This window comes from Centroberyx affinis, unplaced genomic scaffold, assembly GCF_046629955.1.
Source record: "Centroberyx affinis isolate AG114_WGS23_722 - 3 ecotype Tasmania unplaced genomic scaffold, CSIRO-AGI_Caff_v1 ptg002837l_1, whole genome shotgun sequence".
Taxonomy (NCBI): Eukaryota; Metazoa; Chordata; class Actinopteri; order Beryciformes; family Berycidae; genus Centroberyx; species Centroberyx affinis.
This window is the reverse complement of record NW_027280979.1, coordinates 165,455-188,226: the sequence shown is the minus strand read 5'-3', so window position 1 is coordinate 188,226 and position 22,772 is coordinate 165,455. Positions and strand designations below refer to the sequence as shown.

The window sequence follows — 22,772 nt, the reverse complement described above, 5'->3', positions numbered from 1 at the left end:
TGACAGTTTTTTCTCGAAAATGACATTTATTTTGAAGGAATATTACTTTAAGACAAGTTAATGCCACTGTGAAAGCGATGGAAATAAAGCAGATAATGTGACAGTTTGAGCTGATTATGAAACCCGGGCGCCTCGGGGAGCGGAGGAGGTGCATTCATGTGTGTTGGAGAACAGCAGGGTCGAACCTAAGGGCGTAGCTTCCCCCACTCTCTCCCTCTCTCTCTCTCTCTCCCCCTCTCCCTCCCTCTCTCCCTCTCTTATCCGAACACGCACACGGTTCCCGAGGCCAGCCGGTGTTTGTATTCGTAGAGGTAGTAGGAGGCCTGGGGGAAGTTGCACTTCATCTCCATGCGTCCCGGGACGACGTGCACGGCCACGCCGGCCCCCAGCCCCTCCTGCAGCTTCTTCAGCATGCGCGAGGCCAGGTAGCGCCGCGCCCTGCCCGGGTCTTCCTCGATGGCGGCGTACACCTCGGGCGGCGGGTTGGGGATCTTCCACTCCAGGTCCACGATGAGCTGGTGGATGCGGGTCTTGTCCAGCGAGGCGGGCGCGTCGCGGTAGCACGCCACCACGTGAGGGCAGGGCGCTTCGGACGCCACGGACAGGAAGAGGCCGGGCCGCCGCTCCGCCGGCACGCCCTCGTCTTCATCCGCCGCTTCCCCCTCCTTCTCCTCGTCCTCCGCCGGCCCCGCGGCGGGGTGCAGCATCACGGCCCAGCGCAGCCAGTCGTAGTTCTTCTCCAGGGTCTTCAGGATGCTGGCCGCCGCCTCCTCGGGGGGCGCGCGGTCCTGCACGGCCCCCTGGAGCTGCCGCCGCACGTCCTCCTGCGCCTGCTCCAGGAAGTAGCCCGAGCAGCGGCCCCCCGTGGTCTTCATCTTCCTGTAGAGGGCGCCCATGCGGTCGGACCAGGTCTTCATCAGCAGCGCCTGGTCGCGGCCCGTCAGAGAGGCCTGGGTGAACAGGCACAGCAGACCGGTGCCCAGGACGAAGTTGATCTGCGGGGAGGAAGAGGAGGAAGAGGAGGGAAACAGGTTACAGCCGGACCTGTTCAAACAAGACCTGAACAGACCTGAACCGAATGCTCAGCCTGTGTTTCAGCCTGCAGAAGACAAGTCAGATGGTGTCAGGTACAACTAAAGCTGCACTAGGCAACTTTAACTGTAACTGGAAACTTGAGGAAAAGATCTAACGCTGGTGAGTCCAGCTTTCTCTGCTGCTGTTTAGGACAGTGTTTCCCAACCCAGTCCTCAAGGACCCCTTTTCCTGCAAGTATTGGTTCCAGCTCTACTCTTGCACACCTGATCCAGTTAAGGTCTTCATGCTGATTGGTAGAGACAGATCTACCTGAACAGAGCAGCATGAAAGTGTGTAGGCCCCAGTGGGATCAGGTGTGCAAGAGTAAAGATGGAATAAAAACTTGCAGGACAGGGGGTCCTTGAGGACTGGGTTGGGAACCACTGGTTTAGGAGACAGTTTGGATTTCACTCTGAAGTTTGGATTCCTCACTTCTTGTGGGAGGAGAAGGGACCAAACCGACACCAGAATTTCATTTGGGCAAAAAAAGGATGAATCTACAGCATGGAGAGTGGACGATCTTCTCTTTGGGATTTAGGCTGACAAGACAGGTGGATTTTTACATCAAAATGTCGCCTAGCGCAGCTTTAAATAGTAGTTACAAATAATTCTTAGCCTGTGTTTCATCCAGCAGGGAGGGAGTACCAGATGGGCTGTGTTTACCACATGAAGACAATTCACATAGTGTCAAGTACAGGTCAGTTAATCACAAAAGCAAACCCGAAATTGACTTTCAGATACTTTGCTGTGATCGTCTAAACTTCGGCACTTACTGTATTGTCCTAAGCAGTAAATCCCGCCCGTCTGGGATCCAAGTAGACAAACCAACAAACAGAAGTATTTCCAGATCTCATTGTTAGCAGCAGAACGGAGGCTCTCGCTGTGATATTTCAGCTCAATCCATTAAACAGGAGTGTATACTTCCTCCTGGGACTGCCCAAGCTCCGCCCTTTCCTCTAAATAGACTGTGCAGATGTCACCAACTCTTTTTTACAAAACAAAAAGAACTTATGGTATCTGCAGTTATACAAGGTTAGGGCTTTTCTTTTGATAGAAGCATTTGGAAGTTACTGAGGATAGTGGGAGGAGGCTAGAGCGGTGGTTCTCAACGAGCGGTCCGGGGACCACCTGTGGTCCTTGAGGGGATTCCAGGGGGGTCACCAGCAAATTGATGAATTGTTAAACTTCACCATTATTTCATTTACAAGTTAACACAATTAGAGAATGTAGAAGAATGACTGTTTTGATCATAGTTTCACTGTTATCTCTCTACCTACAATACAGACAGTCATGGAATTCTGGACAAAATCATATCTAACAGTAAAGATATTCTCAGATTTGGGTCCGAGAGACTCTACTGACTACAGTAGAGCAGATAGTAGAGTGAAAACCTACAGCAACTACAAATTTAGTAGTAAGCACATTCATCTATTTTCTGTGAAAATGAATGAATGGTTATTTCATTTTTGTACTATGCAACATACATTAAGTGAGCTTTCATGTATGAGACTGTCACATTCACAAAACACAGTGTGTGTGTGTGTGTGTGTGTGTGTGTGTTCTTGTGCCAGCAGGAGAGGAAAACCAAGCGTGACGCATAAACTTATCGGCTGCATTGTGTTTATACATGATAAGTTCTTCAAGGTTAACTAAGCTAATGGTGGCTGTGTGGCTCCAGAAGGTCAGGCTCTCCTCATGTTTTAATGGCGGTGGTGGTTTAATGGTTGCTGCAGTTGGACTCTAAGCTGCTGCCCTTCTCTCTCAGTACAACCTTGTGCTGGACTGCAGCAGAGAGGCTGGTGCCAAGCTGCAGTGCAAAGTCTCACTTTGGTTACATGAAATTCAGTTATATTTCTTTTATCGGATTGTTTATTGGATTCTTCAAGGCCCGAACCATAAAATGTCAACTCTCTGGTTTTAGTTTTTGTCTGTCTTTATGTTTCAGGCCTTTAGCTGACAGGTTAGCTAACAGTAAGTCAGCAAACAGAGACTGAGGTCCAGATTGCACAGCAATTTGGAGGGCAATTGGTGCATTTTTTTGTGCCTCAGTTGCTTGAGCAAAGAGCGCAGGGTTTTCATCTTATTCATTAAGACATTTATGCAGATCAAGTTGCGGTGCAAACGATGAAAAGAGAACTGCATTAACAAAAAGCCTCTTTCTCTCCAATTTGGTGGCTCAGCTTTAAGACTAATCCAGCAGGACTGGCAGCCTCACACCTAAAGCCCCTTTAGAACTGGAGCTTCCTCTGGTCTGATCTGAGACTCCAGGATGAGACTCTCTCTCTCTTGCTCCCTGTCTTGCAGCGATGACAGCAGCCGCTCTGAACGGACAAGTCAACCGCAACCGCGATTTGCGAGGCCTCACCTACAAGTAACTATCGGGAAAAATAATTACATTTACATATAATGTACATGACACTGACAGGCACAAAGTCATTCATGTTTGACACTAGCCTGGTATCCAGCCCCTATGAATCGCAGTTTTCAGCACTCTTCAGATTTGCCCAAATTTGAAGAGCAATTCATAGGGGCTGGATACTAGGCTAGTTTGACACTGTTATGGTTTGTGAATAGCACTTTTCCCTGAACAAATCTTTAGTGAATCTCAGCTCAGGGACTCCTCAACAGGACAGATGGCTGTTGATGGACACACATTGGCTTTGTTTTGGAGGCATTATGTGTTCAGGTTGTCCATCTGTCCGTCCGTCCATCCGTCCATCCGTCCCATTCTCATGAACGCGATATCTCAGGAACGCCTGGAGGGAATTTCTTCAAATTTGGCACAAACGTCCACTCGGACTCAAGGATGAACTGATTAGATTTTGGTGGTCAAAGGTCAAAGGTCACTGTGACCTCACAAAAGACGTTTTTGGCCATAACTCAAGAATTCATACGCTAATTATGACAAAATTTCACACAAATGTCTAATAGGATAAAATGATGAGGTGATGACATTTTATATCCAAAAGTCCAAAGGTCAACTTCACTGTGACATCATAATGTTTTGCTTACCACTGTAGCTGAGAAAACGATCTTGGGTCATTCTACAAGAACGGTGGAAGTGCTGTCACTTACTTTTGCAGACACCAAAATCCTTTAAGCTGACCTAATAATCACATTCATTATATATGTTCAATAAATAAAGACGGTTATTTCTAGTTTTTTTTTCAAAAGGAGAGTGGGCAGTCCGCTCACTTTTAGTATTTTTAGGGGAAACACAGCATAGAAAGCTGTATGTGATCCTCCTCCAGTGGGGGAATATGTTGTAGATGCAGAGACTCAACACACTCCACTCTCTCTGAACACTTTTGTGGGGTCAAACGTGTGACCCTTCAGTTACAGGACGGCCTCTCTAACGACTGGGCCACCCAGAGTGTAACTTGTTTTCACTGAGAATGTGACATTTCCCTGCTGGGAGAATTTGAACGCGCTCGGGGGGGGGGGGAGACGAGCCCGCTGGGGTTTGAAGTCCAAAGCCTGAACCGCTCTGCTGTTCCTCCCTACAGAAACTTCTACTGCTCCGCCAGCCGCCAGGCGCTGCCCTTAAAAGGGAATTTGCCGACTCAGCACACCAGAAAGGCAACAGAAGGTCACAAGCTCTGCTGAATTAAATATTCAGTTTATTTTCATACCGAGAAGATAGATGCATCACGGCTTATTTCCCTCAGGACCTTGATGCTTTTCTGTCGCATTTATCACCTTGGTCTGGAAACTGAATATTTAATCCTGTACAGCTGAGCTCTTCAGTGTTTTGTTTCATATACACTTATCGTCAGGCAGACTGGGCGTGTTTGCTTCATTATTATGGAATGCTATCTGACATAGCTTCATAATTCTTGGATCTGATGTGATGAAAAACACACATTGGGAGCAATTGGGTCCCGTACAGTGGAGAGGCTTTGCACTTATTTTCTGTTTTAAATAGTTTGTCTGTGTGAATTCTCTCTGTTTCTCCTTGTCCTCTCCTCCTCCTCTGAGTTTGTCTGTATGTACGTGTGTGTGTGTGTGTGTGTGTGTGTGTCCGCGTGCGTTCATACATGTAAATGTGTGTGAAGTGTGTGTGTTTGAAGGCTCCGCCCCTGTCTAGCATGAGTGATTCACCCAAAACTAACGAGGTGACAGATTGCTGATTCACCTCAGGCTCACGTTCCTCCGTATAATAACTTGTAAAGTAAGAGAGGATGATGAAACTTTAATGATCCCTTTGGGGGGAAATTGGGTTTGAGCAAGGGGAAGCTCTAGCTCCGGTCCCCCCCCCCCTCTCCCCCCCCCTCCCCTCTCCCCTCTCCCCTATCTCCCCTTCACCCACCTTGACGCAGAACTCCCTCATCTCCCAGCGCTTGGGCTTGCGGCTCAGCACCAGCTCCTCCAGCAGCGTGGGCTGGTCGGTCAGCGCCGACACGCCCATCAGCCGGTTGTGGAGCGCCGTCAGCTGGCGCTCCAGCCGGTAGTCCCCCACGTACTGCAGGAACACCTCCGTCTCCCGCTTGGTGAACTCCGGCTGGGCCCTCACCTGAGAAAACACAAGGGGGGGGGGGGTCTGTTAGTAGTGATTCTCAACCTTTTTCATATCCAACACCCCTGATTTAGTCCACATGAGGACCTCGGATGAGATTTTCTCTCTCAAACCCAAATCTGAGAATATTTCTATTGTCAGATATTATTTTGCCCAGAATCCCACGATTATCTGTGTTGTAGGTAGAGAGATAACAACTAAGTGAAACTAATGTAGTCATTCCTCTACATTCTCTAGTTGTGTTAACATCTTGTAAATGAAATAAGGGTGAAGTTTAACAATTCATCAATTTGCTGGGGGACCCCCTGGAAGCCCCTCAAGGCACCCCTGGTGGTCCCCGGACCCCACGTTGAGAAACACCGCGTTAGAGGAAGGGGGCCAACATTTTGGCTGGAGGTTATCTTTTGGATGCACCGCTCCCTGTCCCAGTCGCAGCAAATGCCCAAATCCCATGCACCCCTCCATCACCTCCCCCACCCACCCACCAACCTCCATGCAGAGATACGCGAGGAGATGCATTTTTTTTTTTTATTGATTTAACATTTGGGGGATGTTTTTCTTAGACGCACCACTCCCATTCGCAGCAAATGAGGTGCTAGTTTTCCCCATTTATTACAAATATGAAACCCACTCATTTATTGTACTTGGGGGAAATGATTCTGATGATTACTCTAGGAATGTGAGTAAGACCTGGCAGAGTCTTCGTCCTTCCTCATCGTCCACTAACCACAGCAGCTGCATGGTAAACTCGACAAAAAAACTCGACAAGAAACTCACCAGCCACAGGGGAAATGTAACCTGCGTTTGGCTTTTGGTAATCTCTCATCCTGCTCTTTAATCATGATAGATGTGAATTTTCCAGTCCTTTTTCCAGGATTTCAGCTTTTTTTTTTTCCAGCATTCACTCACATTCCCTTGTGCTGATAAAGACTCTTATTCCTGCTGCAGACACACACTACACAGGAAAAGAGCTTGGTGACAAATACAACTATTGTAAAGGAGTGAGTTCAATTCACTCTTGATTCAACTAATCCAGGAAGGGGATTCTTTTTCAAAATTAAGAGTGAATTCTCTATTCTAAGGGAAAGCGTAACTAACACTTCCTTTTTACATTTCAAAATGATTAAATTGAAAATGAGCTGCCCTAAGCCACAGTGTGCCACTAATCAGATACACATGAATCCTACATCTGGACAGAGGTCACACATCTACATTTACATAATATAATTAGTACAATGATGTCACTGTAGCTGAAGGAACTGTCAGGTAAAGCTACAGCGTTGACCCTCTGCTTTCTGCCATACACACCTATCAGCCTGACTACCAGTGAGCAGTGCTTACTTTGCTGATATTTTCATCAAGTAGAAGTAAAAGTTCTGGTGTAAAAATCTACTTCAGTAAAAGTATGATGTCTGAGTTAAAATGTCCTCAGAGTAAAAGTTCCTGAGTTCAGACTAGATTCTTTTCACTGGAAACATTAGAAATGAGAAAATAAAGTGCAGAAACAAAGTAAAGTCAGATTCCTCTTCTCACTGTGAATGGATCCACAGTTTGTCAAGTTTACATTGATCCAGTTTCTGTTGCTGATGGAGAGACACCATCTGTTCTGTGATGGATGGATTTAAAATGGACTGAAGGACAAAACTTCAGTAAAAATGTACTGAAGTAGAAGTAAAAATACTGACTTTAAAAAACACTCAATAAAGTACAAGTACACAAACAAGCTACTCAGTTACAGTAACTTGAGTAATCAGTTACTTCACCCTTCACGGTAGATCCACCTCTTTAACTCTATCACTGCTGCCAAATCCTTTGCCCTTTGTTCCAGAAAACTGATCTCTGGTCTGTTGAAGGGCGGTTTCACCTCAGACAGCTGAAGGCCAAACTGGTGACCGGAGGTGGATTTGATACGAACCCAACCCACCGTTTATATGTTTTAAAGAGAAACCCTAAAACCGCCTTCAGTTGAATCTAACTGTACAGACTGCCCTCTAAAGGTTAAACACTGCTACTGCAACCTGGATATAAAAAATATGACAAAATATGTCAAGATACGTCACGAGCCACACCCAGAGTTCACTTTGTGTGTGTGTGTGTGTGTGTGTATACCCCTAGCCCCACCCCTAGGTTTTTCTCTTTCTTTGGGTCTTGTGGTTTACTCTTTTAATAACTTAATAAAGTATCAGTAAAGTATCATATTATTCTTATTGACTACAAATAAGTGTCTCTCCTCAGCATGTCTGTATATACAGTATGTTACACTGTGAGGAAAGTGATTTCTAACAGTCATGGTGCCAAATCGTGGTTATAATCATCTTAAAAGTCATGCACACTGTAAATACTCCAGTGTTAATACAGACGATTCAGACATTTCAGAGGTTTCTGTGTTAGGCTGATGGGTGAGAATAATCCAAATACCTTCAAACACTCAAAGAAAGTACACATGGTACACCTGCATGTCGCTGTTGTCATGTGAAAAACTCATAACTCCAATGTTGCTGATTTTCATGTTTGAACTTCAGCTGGAGGATCACATTCTCTGACCTGCTGGGTTTATGAAACTCTCAAAACACCAGAAATTCCAAAAATACGTGGTAGAAAAGCTGAAATCGACTCTGTTTTTCTTAGTTTCTGAGAAGTTTACATTTTTGGGGATACAGCAATAATATTCTCTGAACCGAGGTTTGGCTGAAAGTCGATCTGAGCTGCTGAAGGGCAGCTCCTCCCTCTGGGACTCTGACCTTCATGACAAAACTAACGAAGCAACTGGGTGAAATACTCAGGACAAGTTGATCCTCCCATTTTAGAGTTTTCAGTAGTTCTTAGGATAGGACTGCAACTGCGATTATTGTCATTATCGATTAATCATTTAGTCTATAAAATGTCAAAAATAACGACAAATGCGCATCACAAGTCACCAGAGCCCAAAGTGATTCTTCAAATTTCTCCGTCTGACCAGCAGCCAAAAAACCCAAAGTAGCCTATTCATTTTCTAACGATATGAAACAGAGAAAAGCAGCAAATCTTTGCATTTGTGAAGCTGGAACCAGAGAAATGTTTGGTATTTTTACTGATAAATGAGTAAAACGATTAATCGGTTATCAAAAATATAATCGATTAATTTTAATTCATAATGGATTAAGATAAGATTGCACTTTTTTTTTTTATCCCTCGGGTGCCACAGCAGCAATTGGTGGAACAGTGCCAAGGAAGTACAGGAAAGCTAATAAAAATAATACAGGAAAAGGTAATAAGAAAGGCAATAAATGGACTTTGTGCAAGAGGTGCGTAATATCTACAGTATGTGAAACATGGTCAAGTTTTAAGTTTTAAGTTTAGTCAAAGATTTAATCGACTAATTGTTTCAGCACCACATGAGGCTGTCAGTTTATCTTCATAAAGGAGATTTGTCAGTGTTAAAGGGACCCCCCCCCCCCCTCTCACCGCGGTGCCCAGCTGGTAGTACACGGTGGCGAGGTCGTCCTCCAGCTGGTGGACGTCCCGGTCGCTCAGCAGGCCGCAGCCCGACGCGCCCAGCTCCTGGTCGATGGAGTCCAGGTTCTTCCTGGCCAGCTCCGTCTCCTCCGCCGTGCCGCCGCCGCCCAGGTACGAGCAGATCCCCTGCACCACCACCCTGACACCAACACACACACACACACACACACACACCAGTGCACACAGACAAACGCTATAAACACACAACATTCAGTCCTGTAGCTCAACAGTTAGAGGAAAGCACCAAATACAGGTTAGAGGTCAAATGTCCCACTATAGGGCTAGCGGGGATACAATATGTCCAGTCATGTAAGGTGTTTTGGATTAAAGACTTCACCAATCGGCATTATGATTTAGGTTCGATTAAAGTCACATTGTTGAGATAAAGGGGAAAGAGTCACACACAGAACCCTCACCTCATGGTCTGCATGTAGCCCACCGGCTCCAGAACCTTTCCAAACATCGCCATGGCTCGGACAGATCAGCTGGGAGAGGCAAGGCAGCAGGTTACCACAAACACCTGAGAACTGCTGTCAAAATATTAGAAATTGGTGTGAATCTGTTTATTGATTGTTTACCGACCTGTTACCTGAGTAATGTTGGAGGCTGTGGAGAAACTCACCTCAGTTGCTCTTTGTCCAGGTTTGTGGTGACCTTCACTGTTTCTCCAATATTTATACACTCTCCAGAATAATCAGTGTGTCTGATAAGATGTCTCCGCCTCCAGCTCCCTCTGAACTTGCGTTCATGATGCAAGTAGAATAGGCACAAGGCTGCAAGTCAGGAGAAATTTGTAGCTGGTTTTATTCTTCTATATGAGGAGAGATTTTATCATTATTTCATCAGTATCCATCCACAGCTGTCTGCTCCTGTGGCTTGTGTCGTGTCTCCGGTAATACACCCCAGTATCACTAGGTGGCAGCACGGCTTAGCATGCCAACATAAAAAACACACGAGTGAGAACTGCTTCCGATTGAACACGGAAGTGGCGCCAAAATCGAAAAGTCGCCACAGTAACGTTATAAGTTTAGGAATTAGTTATTATTCGGATTTAATGTTTGATAATTTGCCGCTGTTGTCTGAAAATGGACCCGACGGCGCGGTTCTTTACCAAGCTGAGGAAGCTGGCGGTAACTCTGGAGACAGAAACGGACAAGCTTCAGCTCGCCTATCAAAACAGAAACGACGACGACGACAGCGGTGAGTGACAGCGGGGTATAAACCGGTGACCCTGCTAGCAAACTTGACACAACATGCAAAAGTCGTTCATTTACATACAATTTTATTATTTCAGAAAACGCCGAGAGAGCTATGCGAGCATATCACGAGCTGAACGCTGAGCTCAGGGATCTCAGGGTGAGTTGACATGAGTGACGTCTATCTCAGATAAGCTAGGTGTCGATCTTTCGTATGGTGAGGACGTCGCGCCAAACTCCATTCAAAAACTTGCATTTTAATGTCGCTTTGCTTAACTTACCTCTAAGAAAAAAAACGTAAGACCTTTTTTGAGTCCTTAAGAGCCACTCTTCCATTCGGCATAGAGCCAACACACAATGCAGCACTTATTTCAGTAAAATGTTAGCTTTTATTGTTGTTCGTCTGTTAATCCTACAATACTCTAACCGTCAAAATACACAGAAGGGTGGTAGCAAACGGTGTCAACCAGTTCTGTAACGTGAGATTTTATTGAAATGAAGTGCATCTTAGTGGACCATCGATATGCTGAATCTACAAGAAGATCCTGATGATTCCTAAAAACTCGTACGATGGCCGATAAACGAGGAAAACATTAAACTGACAGATTTTTGAATGGAGTTTGGCTTGACATTCGCCAGAGTTACATCCTCCTACACATAAGAAACTGCTAATAGAACAAACTAAACAACACATTTCCAACAAGTGCGTTTACCCTCTGCTACATCCATTTTAAATCTGAAAGGGGCGTGTTGATCGACTGTTTTCCTGTAGGGGCAGGTCCAGGATCAGCTGGCCCAACAGAGAGCGAAGGAGGATGAGATGGGCTGCTTCATAAAGGCCTGCATGGTGATGGAGCAGAGGTTCACTGAAGACATCCAGAGGCTGAGCGGACACTGTCAGAAATATGGATACCAGGCTCCCCAAGACACCCACAGACCAAACAGTAAGTAAAGACAGGAGCTGAGTATGGGTGAAAGACGGACAGAATGGATTTAAACACGGTGTTATTATCTATAGATCTATATATTTTTGGATTTCAGATTGTTAGACATCTCTGAAGATATATTTATGAGTATTCTACTCTTAAATAGAATCAGGCAGAGACTCTGAACTTCTTCAATAGCAGCTATTGCTCCTTCTCCATGACAACAAGGATTTTCTGTTATTTATATAATATATAAGGACATATGGACATAAGGGAACGATCTACCCCAGTGAACCGAAAAATGTTTTTTAAAAACAGATAAGACTATTTATTTTTTTTATTTGAAAGCCATGTTACACTGTAGATGAATCAACAACAACAACAAAAAACGCTGCATGTCCTGAAATTAAACCTTTTGACTGCAGATAAACTGAGATATGAGCTGACTTTAATTCATTTTCACAGAGGTCAAAGGTCAGGGGTCAGAGGCCACAGATGGAGCAGAGGAGGAGGATGAAGCCAGGCCAGCGGGGGGAGAGGAGGGGCAGCGGGGTGAGGCCGGAGCCGACCCCCCTCCCGCCTCACCTCCGCAGGCGGGACCGCCCCCCGCCAACCCGCTGCGAACCCCGCAGCTGTCCGACTTCGGCCTGTCGGAGGCGCTGCTGAAGCGAGCGCTGGGCGGGGCGGGGCTGTGCCCTGAGGCTCCGCCCATGCCTGCCCCCCCTCCGCGGGCGGGACCTCCCCGCGCCGACGCGCCGCGAACCCCGCAGCTGTCCGACTTCGGCCTGTCGGGGGCGCCGCCGAAGCGAGCGCCGGGCGGGGCGGAGCCGTGCCCCGAGGCTCCGCCCATGCCTCAGATGAGCCTGCCTCACCCCTCGCTCTACATGCCCGTGACGCCCAAGTGCACGCTGCGCATGGAGGAGGAGGAGGAGGACGAGCTGCAGACGCCCCAGCTGCACCACTTCGGCATCACCGAGCACACCATGTGCCTCAACAACGACTTCACCATGGACCTGCACCGCAAGAACGTGGAGAAGACCCAGAGGTAGAGCGTGATGTGTGCTTCTGCCAGTGCCAATGCTGTGTCATATTAGGTTCTGATATGCTGAACTGTACAATAAAATCTCCTGTCTTCACCTGCTTATAGGGGCATTAAGAAATCTATTACCTTTATGGACCTTGTTCAGCAACCACAGGAATTGCAAAAACATTGATAGAACTTTCCCTTTTAGCCTTCGTCACTCAAATATCTAGCAACGGCAGTCACTTATTCATGGAAGGGGTGTTGAGAGTGTCCAGTAGGTGGGGAGTTTTTGTTCCAAAACAAAGTACAGGCCGCAAAATTAGCTAGTAAAGTAATTGTTGTCATTGGTATTGATCCGCAGCCTTATCAACCCCCCCTGCAGATATACTATGGTCATTTTGTGCTATGGGACAGTGAAACTCTTACTTATTGCTCTTTAACACTTTAACAGCGTCCTCTGTTTTGTCTTACAGACCGCCACACGTCCTCCCCGTACCGCCGGTGAACTCTGTGATGGACGGCTTACAGACAAATGGTATGAGACTGCTGCACCTTCTTTTCATCCTGCACTGGCTCCCCTGAATGTCAGCAGCAGGGTCACATAGAGAGAGAGAGTCTTTCAAGCATAAGACCTGGTTTCAAGCCTTGTCACACAGTTGGAAACCAGCCCTAATACAGAGATGATAGATATTGCTAAACAATTAATTGAAATTTTATCGAAATCGCAATATGGCCTACTGCAATTTTCAAATCGCAGGAGGCGCAATATTTGTTAAAGGTGAAATGTGTCAAAATAGCATTTTAAATGAAATATTGTGGTGCTGCAGAGATGTCCTGGCCTACACATCACATTCTACAGACTTAAGAAAACATCTTTGTTTGGTACAGATCCCCGCAAAAATCACACCATAATCATTTTAATACGTTTTTCAATGAAAATGAGAATACAGTAATGATGTCGCAAATCATATCGCAATTGCAATATCAGTCGCAATTAGATATTTTTTCTAAATCGTTCAGCCCAACTCTGTATGCAGAACATTAGTCGCATCAACTTGTTTGTAACCAATTGAAGTGGCACTATGTTAATTTGTATTGTCCCTATCAAATAAACTATATAAATAAATATAAAATGGAAGAATATTCCAAAGGAAGGAATGATCTTATTACTAATACTTAATGCTTTTTAGGAAAAACATGCCTTGATATATGACTGAATATGAAATAATACTACTAATAACATCGCATTTTTCCTAAACATCACCATCCACTTTGCAGTAAAAAATGAGAGAAATCATAAAAAGTGTATGAAAACCTGCTTTGCTCTCCCTCTAGCTACAGTAGAGCCACTAACCGACGCTGTGCTCTACTGTCTCTGTTTCCCTCAGCAGCCGGCATGGAGTCTCCTGAGCCGCCGGTGTTTTGCACCCCGGGGTTTAAGATCACCAAGTCGACCGGTCGCTCCTCTGCGCCTGCGCTGGGCCGCGGCGACCCGGAATCCCCCGGTCGCCCCGGCAACCAGCCCAGCACCCCCGAGGTCCCAGCTTTTCAAACGTTATACATGAACAGACTGCTGAGCACCAGGAAGGTACAGAGATGTGTGTGTGTGTGTGTGTGTGTGTGTGTGTGTGTGTGTGTGTGTGTGTGTGAGAGAGGGAGAGAGAGAGCAGATAAAGAAAAAATAAAAGAAAGGGGAAAACGGAGGAAGAAAGAATGAGAGGAAGAGGGAGGAGAGAGAAAGATGGAAGAAATGGTTGTGGGTTTAGTACCTTGTGGCATCCAAATGTCCCCACAACAAATGTGTGTGTTTGAGAGAGAGGGAGGGGACAGAAAAACAAGGAAAAAAACAAAAGAGAGAAAGGAAAAAGAAAAGGAGGCGAAAAGGTGAGAGGGGAAAAAAGAGAATTAAAAGAAGAGGGGGGGGATTTTAGTATCTTGTGGTGTCCAAATGTCCCCATAAGAATAGAAAACCTGGGTAATATCAGTCTATTTATGTGACACTCTTTTGTTCCCCCTGATAGAGAAATTCATGTCTTCTCTTCTTTTGTGCATCCAGACCCGTCACTTTATGCGTCCCGATCTGATCGGATGAAAAAAGTCACAAAGACATATGTGAAGACAGAGGATTCCATCTAAGAGTGTGTGACTGTTTTTGCTTCTTTTTTTTTTGCTCGCAGGGCGCAAGAGAGCTGGAGCCCGGCGACACGCGAGCCGGCGATGAAAACCCCGCCTTCCACCTCCCGTCGCCCTGCGGCGGAGCGGCCGGCTCCCACCGGAGCTGGGAATACGATGTTCCGGAGACATCGATCGGCGGCGGCGGCGAGGACAAACGGACGCCGCAGATGCCGAGCCTGGAGTCGATTCTGGGGAGCTCTCTGCTAAATGTAAGGCCGAGGCAGGAAACTCGCTTTTTCACACACTGATACTGCTGTATCCCAGAAATCCCCAGCCTGCATCAGGGTTCCTACACAAGCCTGGACAGTCTGGGAGTGTGTGGTAAAAGAATTTGGTAATTTACAGGTCTCAAAGTCGGGAAATTCACACAAAATGTTTGGAAAAGTATGGAAAAAATGTCGTACTGTCCCAATATACATACATACTCATCTCACATGTTCTGATATACGTATGTTGCTGTGAAGAATAAATCTTCATCTGTAGAGTTAGTAGGAGCAAGACGACAGACTGAACACCAACCAAAATCTTCAAATACAAATTAAGGTCTGGAAAAAGTCTGTGATTTTGCGTTATTTTCACCAGGCATCTATATTTTTGGAATAGGAGAGGCCCTCCAAATGATGGCTGGTTAAGACTAAAGTCTTGAAGGAGTAGTCGATCCAAGTAGGATCGAAACGTTGTCACTATTAAACTTTTGTGGCATGGAGCAAGTCTTACCAGTCATTGCCAAAATTGACCTGCATTTGAGTGGCAGTAATGGTAGTTTCCTCAACTAACAAGTCACCAGCTCAGCTGTGGTTAAATGTGGTTTACTGATTTAAAGCTGTTATTTTCCTCAAGATGATTTTTAATTGAGATATTCTGGTTTATTGATTCATTTATTTTTTAATATTTACTGTGCAGGCGATGCTGCTCTGCTGCAGTCGGACTTACAGTCATATAAGGGGGCAATGAGCTGAAGTCAGTCTTTTTTGCAGTCTAATAGAGATTTCATATTAAAAGATAAACACCAGGCAAGAGAAGACCAGCTTTTGCTTCTTATTGTCTTCCACGTTAAAACAGATCGCAGTTGAAACAAAGACCAACTTCAGCTCATTGTCCCAATTTTTACTTTTAACTGTATGCTGCAAAGATTGGCTTCAACTATGTATAAATCAACATCCATCTGACAAAACGGTCCGACACAGGAGAGTGGGTCGTTGACTGCATTTTTGTTGTTGTTTATTTAGACCATAAGAAAGTAGCCAAGGGGTGATATAGGAGAGACACTTATTTTTTTCCGAGCACCAAAGACAATTCTTTTGCAGAAATATGCTGTCTATCTGTCTTTCTGCCTGTAGAGGAGTGCAGCAGTGACGAAGCAGCCGGGTGAGGCCGAGGAGCGCCGTGTCCCCCGGCTGGAGCTGGACGGTCCCACCCAGGAGTTCAGCCTGGGGACGCCCCGGGTCAGAGGGGGCTACCGAGAGCCCAGCACCCCGGAGATGCCAGACCTCAGCTCCGTGACACAGGACATCTGTAAAGTAAGTCTGTTGGTGAACGTACAAATTAAGTGATGAGAACACAGACACCAAAATCAGGTTCAAATCTCTGTAACAGCAGATCCATCTGCAGCCACATGTCCTGTCAAAGTGCCCTCTTGTCTGCCAAATCCCTAAAATCAATCAAATCAACAGTCAAAACTTGAAATTTTTTATCTTTGGGGAACAGCAAAGTATATTCCCACTATGCATGTTATGTGCTTTTTCACTTTTTCACTTTTGTTTTGTAGCTTGTGTCCCAGACTCAGTTGAAGAAGCCCATGGCAGTCGTGTCCCCAGATCCCAGACCTGCAGGGAAAGAAAACAGGTAAACACACTCAAAAAACAGCTTACCTCTGTGTAACTGGTCATTAATCTACTTTGCAGAAATGTTTTACACACACACAGGTTGAAGCAGCAATAGCTTCACCAAGTTAGAGTGTTGGCAAAATGTCAGTTTGACATATGTAATTGTATTAAAACTTCCAGTCTCAGTGGCTACTGAAATAGAACTTGGATGCTTTAGCCTGGTTGCCCATGGCTAGTATGACTGGGTTAGTGCAAAGTTGTCCTTAACAGCTAGAATTTGTATGGGATCTCATGGAGATGGTATGAAAATGGCTGCCAAAATCAAGCCATTTTGCACCCAGTTTGAGCTTCTCTCCACCTACTGCATGATTTTGAAAAAGATTCGGGTGGCTTTGCATTTGTGCCTCCCATACACTCCTGCATCTAGTTCTTACCCAGATCTGAGTTGTCACATGTCTTCTTCCGTCCTCCTCTCAGAGCCGTGAGTGTGTCTGCGGTGTCAGAGAGTGAGTTCCAGAGTTTACCCAGCTACCTGAGGCAGATGACGCTGTCCAGCCTCAACCAGGCCGTCCACAAGATCAACAGCGCCGCAGCAGGCCAGGGCCACGGTCAGTCAGACGTTTCTCCACTTTCAGTACAGCGTGTGGCACTTTAGAATGGGTGGTTCTAGTAGAAACTGAATCTAATCGTGGCATTAAAGGGGAACTATTATAGGAATTCAAGTATTACTCTATTTATATACATATATGACCAAAGATGTTGAATGAAGACATTGTTACAATTTGATTTTGTTTGAATGGTTAATTTTAAAGTTATTATATATTCAAAATCCATCCTTTTTTTTTACAAGCATTTGTGGAATAACTGGACTTGATCTTGATTGGCTTCACTGAAGAATTACTTAAATCCTTCAGCATGCATTTGAACTGGAAAGCCTCCACTCAGCAGGTTTACCTTATTTGAATTAGCAGAGCTGCCATTGCCACTCGATATTCAAACTAGGCTCAAACTGTAAACCCTCTCACCAGCCATGAACCATGGAAGTTGAATACCCACACAGTATCTAATCCAGTTCATTACCTGAAAAGGATCAAGTGGCGACGCAGGACTATTAATTTACAACAAGAGGCTATATTACATGGTATCAGCGATATCACACTCGCCCCTATAAACCGCCTGCAGTCTTTAATGTGACCCCAACTCCATTAGCAGAGTTCAAACAAACATTACTGTAACCAGCTCTACCAACAGATATGAAACAGGCGAGCTCAAAACCCATTTTTTAACTTCGCTTTTAATTAGCAATGCCTTTTACCCTTTACAGTGGTTTTTATTCTTCGATGTTTTATCGTTTGCCTGTCATTTAATGAGTTGATCGTTTTAGAATTGCTGTTGTCATCGGCATAGAGGGTCATTCCTATGCTGGACTATTTCTGATTTTTACATTTTAATTCAATTTTAGTGTAATGCAATGGTTTTAATCCGTTAGCCCTGGCAGCCGTGTAACATGCAGCTCTTGCGCTCAGCCTGGCTCCAACCTTTAACCTTCACTCTCCCTCTCTCTGCCGGCACGTGACGCAGAAGTGGAATATGCAGCGTATTATCTGACCCGCTGCTGGTAAAAGATCCAGCTCAAGTGGCACAGTCATTTCACCTTGGGAGTTGGTTTACAGCAACAAACGACCACAGTGTGATGCGAGCAGAACGGTCCGCATGTAGCATGTTGTCGTTTTTCCACAAACTGCATGTTACAGTATACAGCAGTGGTTCTCAACGTGGGGTCCGGGGACCATCAGTGGTCCTTGAGGGGGTTCCAGGGGGTCCCCAGCAAACTGATGTATTGTTAAACTTCAGCATTATTTCATTTACAAGAAGTTAACACACTTAGAGGATGTAGAAGAATGACTGTTTTGATCATAGTTTCACTGTTATCTCTCTACCTACAATACAGACCGTCATGGGATTCTGGAAAAAACCATATCAAACAATACAAATATTCTCAGATTTGGGTCCGAGAGACAAAATCTCATCAAATGGGGGTCCGTGGCCCTAATGTGGACTAAATTAGGGGTCCTTGATATGAAAAAGGTTGAGAATCACTGGTATACAGCACGGTTACATTTTAGGCATTCAGCTGATACTCTTAAACACACACGCAGATTGAGATTCAATTCCTAAATCACTGACATTAAAAGCAACCAAGACTGAGGAATGCAAGGGTCAGAGGTCACAGTGGCCTGATAATATTCCTGTGACCCTACAATGATCATATGAGAGAAATAGTAGGAAAAGAAATAACAAAATGGGAGATAAGACAAGAGGTAGAACATATTTTTAATTATAAATAATATGGTTAAAAATGTAATAGTGTTGGGATTGTGTAGGAGCAGTTTTTTCAGCTCAGCAGCTGTCTGATGTCTCCTCTCTGCTGTTGTGCGGCGCCCCCTGCAGGAGAACAGGCGGAGTTCGCGATGGAGGAGCTGAGGAGGATCACCGGCGTGGGAACCAAGGCTCCCATATACTTCCTGTGTCTGACCGAGCTCGAGAGGCTGGAGCACGTCCACGGCGTCGGGGTCAGCTCCGTCTACAAACTCACCTCGCACAGCTGAACGTCACCTGACAGCTAGGAATCACACCGGCCCACCCGAACACAAAATGTAGTCTCACAAGAACCTGCTTGGAACCTACAGCTCACAGTTTAAGAAACGCCAGCCATCACTCGGGCTTCCGTTTAAAACAGCACTCGAGAGAAACTTTCCACTGAGTTAGCCAAATCTAGGCCTGAAGACTTCTGTATCATCAGCTGTGTCATGAGATCATTTATGGGATAGGAAAAAAAAAAACATTTCTACTGTACAAATTTATTATGTGTAATTTTTCTCTAACTTTTGCTTTTTTTCCCCCTTGTGAAATGCCAATTAGTTTTCAGCCTCCAGGCCTCCTCTGGTAATTAATTAAATGAAACAACCTGACAAAATGGAAAATCATTCTTCTTTGGTTAAACTGTTCACTCACAAACCAACAGTGTTGAGAACCGCTGTCTCAGACAATTGTAAATAGCTCTAATGCATGACTAGTCAATAATTTGTACTTTAGATGTAAACTGTCCTGTATATAATAAAAGCATCACATATTATTGCATACAGTGCTGATATGAGCTCTCTCAAGACTGATCTTAATTTACTGGACATTTAAGTAATGTTAAAAAACACCTTCTTACATCTCAAAATAAACACAACACAGAAACTCAAAGACAATTCCATTTAAATGTATGATTTGAACTCTTATTTTACAGCATGAATGGCAAAAAAAATAAAACAATCGATCCGTGGCCCTGATTAAATATTCCATTACTGTTCAAAATTAAAGAAGAGGCCTTAAATTTAGAACCTGTAGTATGATTTTGCAAGGATGGGATCGGTAAAAACAAAACAGGAAATAATCTGACAGGAAAACAGGACTCTTCATTAGAGATGAATGGGAACTGTGTGTGTGTGTAGAAAAAAACATACAAATAAAAAACAGACCAAACGTTTCCAGGTCAGCAGGGTTTCATGCGGCCCTGCAGTGGAGCTGTGCTGAGGGAAACATCTGAATAACCCCCGATCTGAAACACTGAGACCGTCGTGTGATTTGAATCGTCTGCTCCTTCTCGACCCGACACTGTGTTGCTGCTGTCTTTCACTCTGAAACATACAAGAAAGCCCAATCACAACAATTTCTTAAACCAGTATTATTCACTTGTGCCACAGATTTGCATTAAAGCCCTCAACCCAAGGGGAAAAGAAAAGGCGATAAAGCCACAGTGTACATGTTTTATGAATGGCATTTTGTTTTATTTAGGATAAAACTGAAACACTTTTTGATCACCCCTATGAACATTTTATTTTTGTCCCCCCATTACCGACAAGAATGGTTTGCATTTAAAATTTTTACATTCAGCATCTTCATTTTTTGCTTTGACGAACATTACCTACCGGTTGGGAAGTTACCACCAGACAAACTAATGTAAATGTTTTGGTCATGGATGGTATGTTTTTCTACTCTTCCAGACACTTTGGTACATAAAAAATATACACCTAGTTTTGTGACATCCAGTCATTGATATCTAAAATACATCTAAAGGGTAGGGAAGGGAATCAATTGGTCCTGTGTCATCAGGAGACATGGCCATATAAAGTTGTGTCATCAGGATAACTATGGAAATCCTTGGGGAACCCCACAGGTTATTTTGGAGGTTTTGGAGAAGTTGTCATCAATTGCAACAAAGACCTCTCTGCCAGCAAGATAAGAGGAAAGCCAATTAAAAACGGTTTCTGACAGTCCAATGTGATCCCTAAGTCTATTTAAAAGAATTTTGTGATCAACTGTATGAAAAGCAGCGCTCAGATGGAGTAGTACCAACACTGACCTTCCAGCTGAAATCGAACTTCTGCTGGAGACGAACTTCAGGATTCACGTGTTTCACCAGACTTGTCGGCTCTTTCAAAGCTTTTTCATCCTGTGAGAAAATAACATGGATAAGCAAAAACAGATTTGGCAGGTGATAAAGACCATCATCGCAATCAAAGAATCTCACCAGAACAGGGCTCACATGCATAAAAGTTATTTTAACAACAGCCTATATATCCAGACAGGAGAGCAACATTAAGTCATAGTAAGATTTATGACTAGACCACTGATCATATTAGTACTCAGATTCTGATCGATTTTACTAATGTGGACCCTGCTCAGTATCAGTAAATCCCAAGAGTTGCTAAATGGACTGGTCTAATGTGTTATCTGTGTCTCAGAATAAAGTGACACTATTTGCTGATGTATTGCTTTAGGATCCATTGTCTTACCAGGTGTAAATCTGAAGCTCTGCAGCTGGATCGTTCCCCCTGGCCAGCTCATCCATCCTGTGATGCCGGCCATCGCTGGAGGTCCAGACCCTCAACAGACCGGCCGGGCTGTGGGACCAACAGATCAGACAAGGCAGGGAAATGCAGAAAAACGGTAATGTCCTTTAAAAATGAGTGGGGGGAAAAAATGGAAACCCCTCATTTTGAAGCCCTGGCATTCCTCCTTTCCCCATTCACTAAACTCCATTTGGTCTATTCCCTTAATTAGATTAGATTAGAAAAGAAAACCTTTATTATCTACACATGTGGAGATTTGCCTTTGGCTACCCGTGGCATATACAAACACATAACAGGCATAAGACATAAAACACATAGGCATTGTATAATTACAATCATTCAGCATCATCTGAACCAGGCTTTCCTCTGGTATTAATGCCTGCAATACGCATATACAGTGCGTTGTTTGTGCAGGTTGAGCAGTAAGGCTGTGTGTGTGCGGGGCTAAATTCCAACACTATTATATTTTCAACACTCACGCTGTGGTGGGCAATCCCTTGTCTGCTCACAAGCATATGAAGCATACTGTTACGTCGAAAAACAGACAACTGGTAAAATATGGGATATGAAATGTCGAGCTAATTCATGTTTACACTGTTAGCATCGAGCAAAACAAACCGAGAGCTAGCGTCAACTTAGCTAGCAACTGCGCTAACCTTTTCTCCGTCCGCCGGGTTTTCGGCTTCTTTCTTTATTTCCTCTTGTGCCACTCTCGATCCCACCGCCATACCTTACAAAAAACGAAAATCTGACTGAATTTAACGATAGCTACAACGTCTTTATCCCCTGGGGCCGTTAGCAGCAGCAGCACAACTTCAAGTCGCGTGCCGATGACGTCGCGCTAAGAATATCGGCGATGCCCAATCAGATCACTGAAGGCAAACAGCCGTGGATGACGGTACCGAAGTCGGGGAGCTTTTTTCCCGTCTGGCCAGCCACCATTTTGGGAGTCAAAACAGCCAACAAATAGCAGCACACGCACCTCCACGCCTCTCCGTGGCCTTACTATGGTTCACACCTGTGTGGTGGCCGGCTGCAGGAACAGAAGGACGCCGGGCACCGCGTTGTCTTTCTACCGGTTCCCCCGGGACCCCGAGAGGAAGCAGCGCTGGATCGCCGCTGTGAACCGGGAGGGATGGGTGCCGAACGACGGCAGCCGGCTCTGTAGTACTCACTTCATCTCAGGTAACGTTTATGCAGTCAAACTTGTCAATGAAACAATGGGTGAATGTGGTCCGGCGTGTCCGTTCACTCACCACAAGTCCATCATTATGAACTCGATTCTAGCAAGTGAAAAGAAGCCCATGTGTTAACTTTTATTCCAACTCTGAAATAAATTTACAAAAGTAGACGTATGTTTTATTTGCACAGCAGATTAATGACAATATGCTTATCTCGCGATACGATTCGACATGCGAAATGGGCTTCACGATTCGATACAACCACGATGTGATGTAATGAATAAAAGTTCAATGACAACAAATTATGACTGTGCAGAATTAGGTTTATTTCTGAGGCACAAATCTTTCTAGCGATGGCATTGTCTTTCTAGAATGTAAACAACAATTAAAAAATGTCATTACAAAGTGTAAATAGTGGGATGGAGAGCTTGTGACTTTGTGATGGTCAAGCGTCTCAT

The 22,772-nt window shown here is 44.8% G+C and overlaps 1 protein-coding gene and 1 long non-coding RNA gene across 2 annotated transcripts; one reads left to right on the top strand and one right to left on the bottom strand.

The window, feature by feature from the left end:
• The first annotated feature begins 10,102 nt into the window (after positions 1-10,102).
• ska3 (spindle and kinetochore associated complex subunit 3) lies at positions 10,103-18,847 on the top strand. Its single transcript, XM_071536168.1, has 12 exons — positions 10,103-10,285; positions 10,380-10,441; positions 11,054-11,225; positions 11,673-11,908; positions 12,047-12,252; positions 12,705-12,766; positions 13,620-13,819; positions 14,409-14,615; positions 15,747-15,926; positions 16,175-16,251; positions 16,710-16,840; positions 18,684-18,847. Exons 1-12 carry the CDS (start codon positions 10,171-10,173, stop codon positions 18,839-18,841), a joined length of 1,806 nt encoding a protein of 601 aa, XP_071392269.1. The 5' UTR covers positions 10,103-10,170; the 3' UTR covers positions 18,842-18,847.
• A 934-nt stretch (positions 18,848-19,781) lies between these two features.
• Positions 19,782-21,929, bottom strand: LOC139658127 (uncharacterized). Its single transcript, XR_011696191.1, has 4 exons — positions 21,790-21,929; positions 21,077-21,184; positions 20,644-20,733; positions 19,782-19,918 (listed from the first exon to the last, which is right to left on the bottom strand). It is a non-coding gene; the product is annotated as an uncharacterized lncRNA (long non-coding RNA).
• Between the last annotated feature and the right edge of the window lie 843 nt (positions 21,930-22,772).

Excerpts from the sequence above, each read along its gene's own strand:
- ska3 (XM_071536168.1), top strand. The coding sequence starts at position 10,171 with ATGGACCCGACGGCGCGGTTCTTTACCAAGCTGAGGAAGCTGGCGGTA. Across the intron at positions 13,820-14,408 it reads GACTGCTGAGCACCAGGAAG|GGCGCAAGAGAGCTGGAGCC; the intron begins GTACAGAGATGT and ends TTTTGCTCGCAG. Across the intron at positions 16,841-18,683 it reads CGCAGCAGGCCAGGGCCACG|GAGAACAGGCGGAGTTCGCG; the intron begins GTCAGTCAGACG and ends CGCCCCCTGCAG.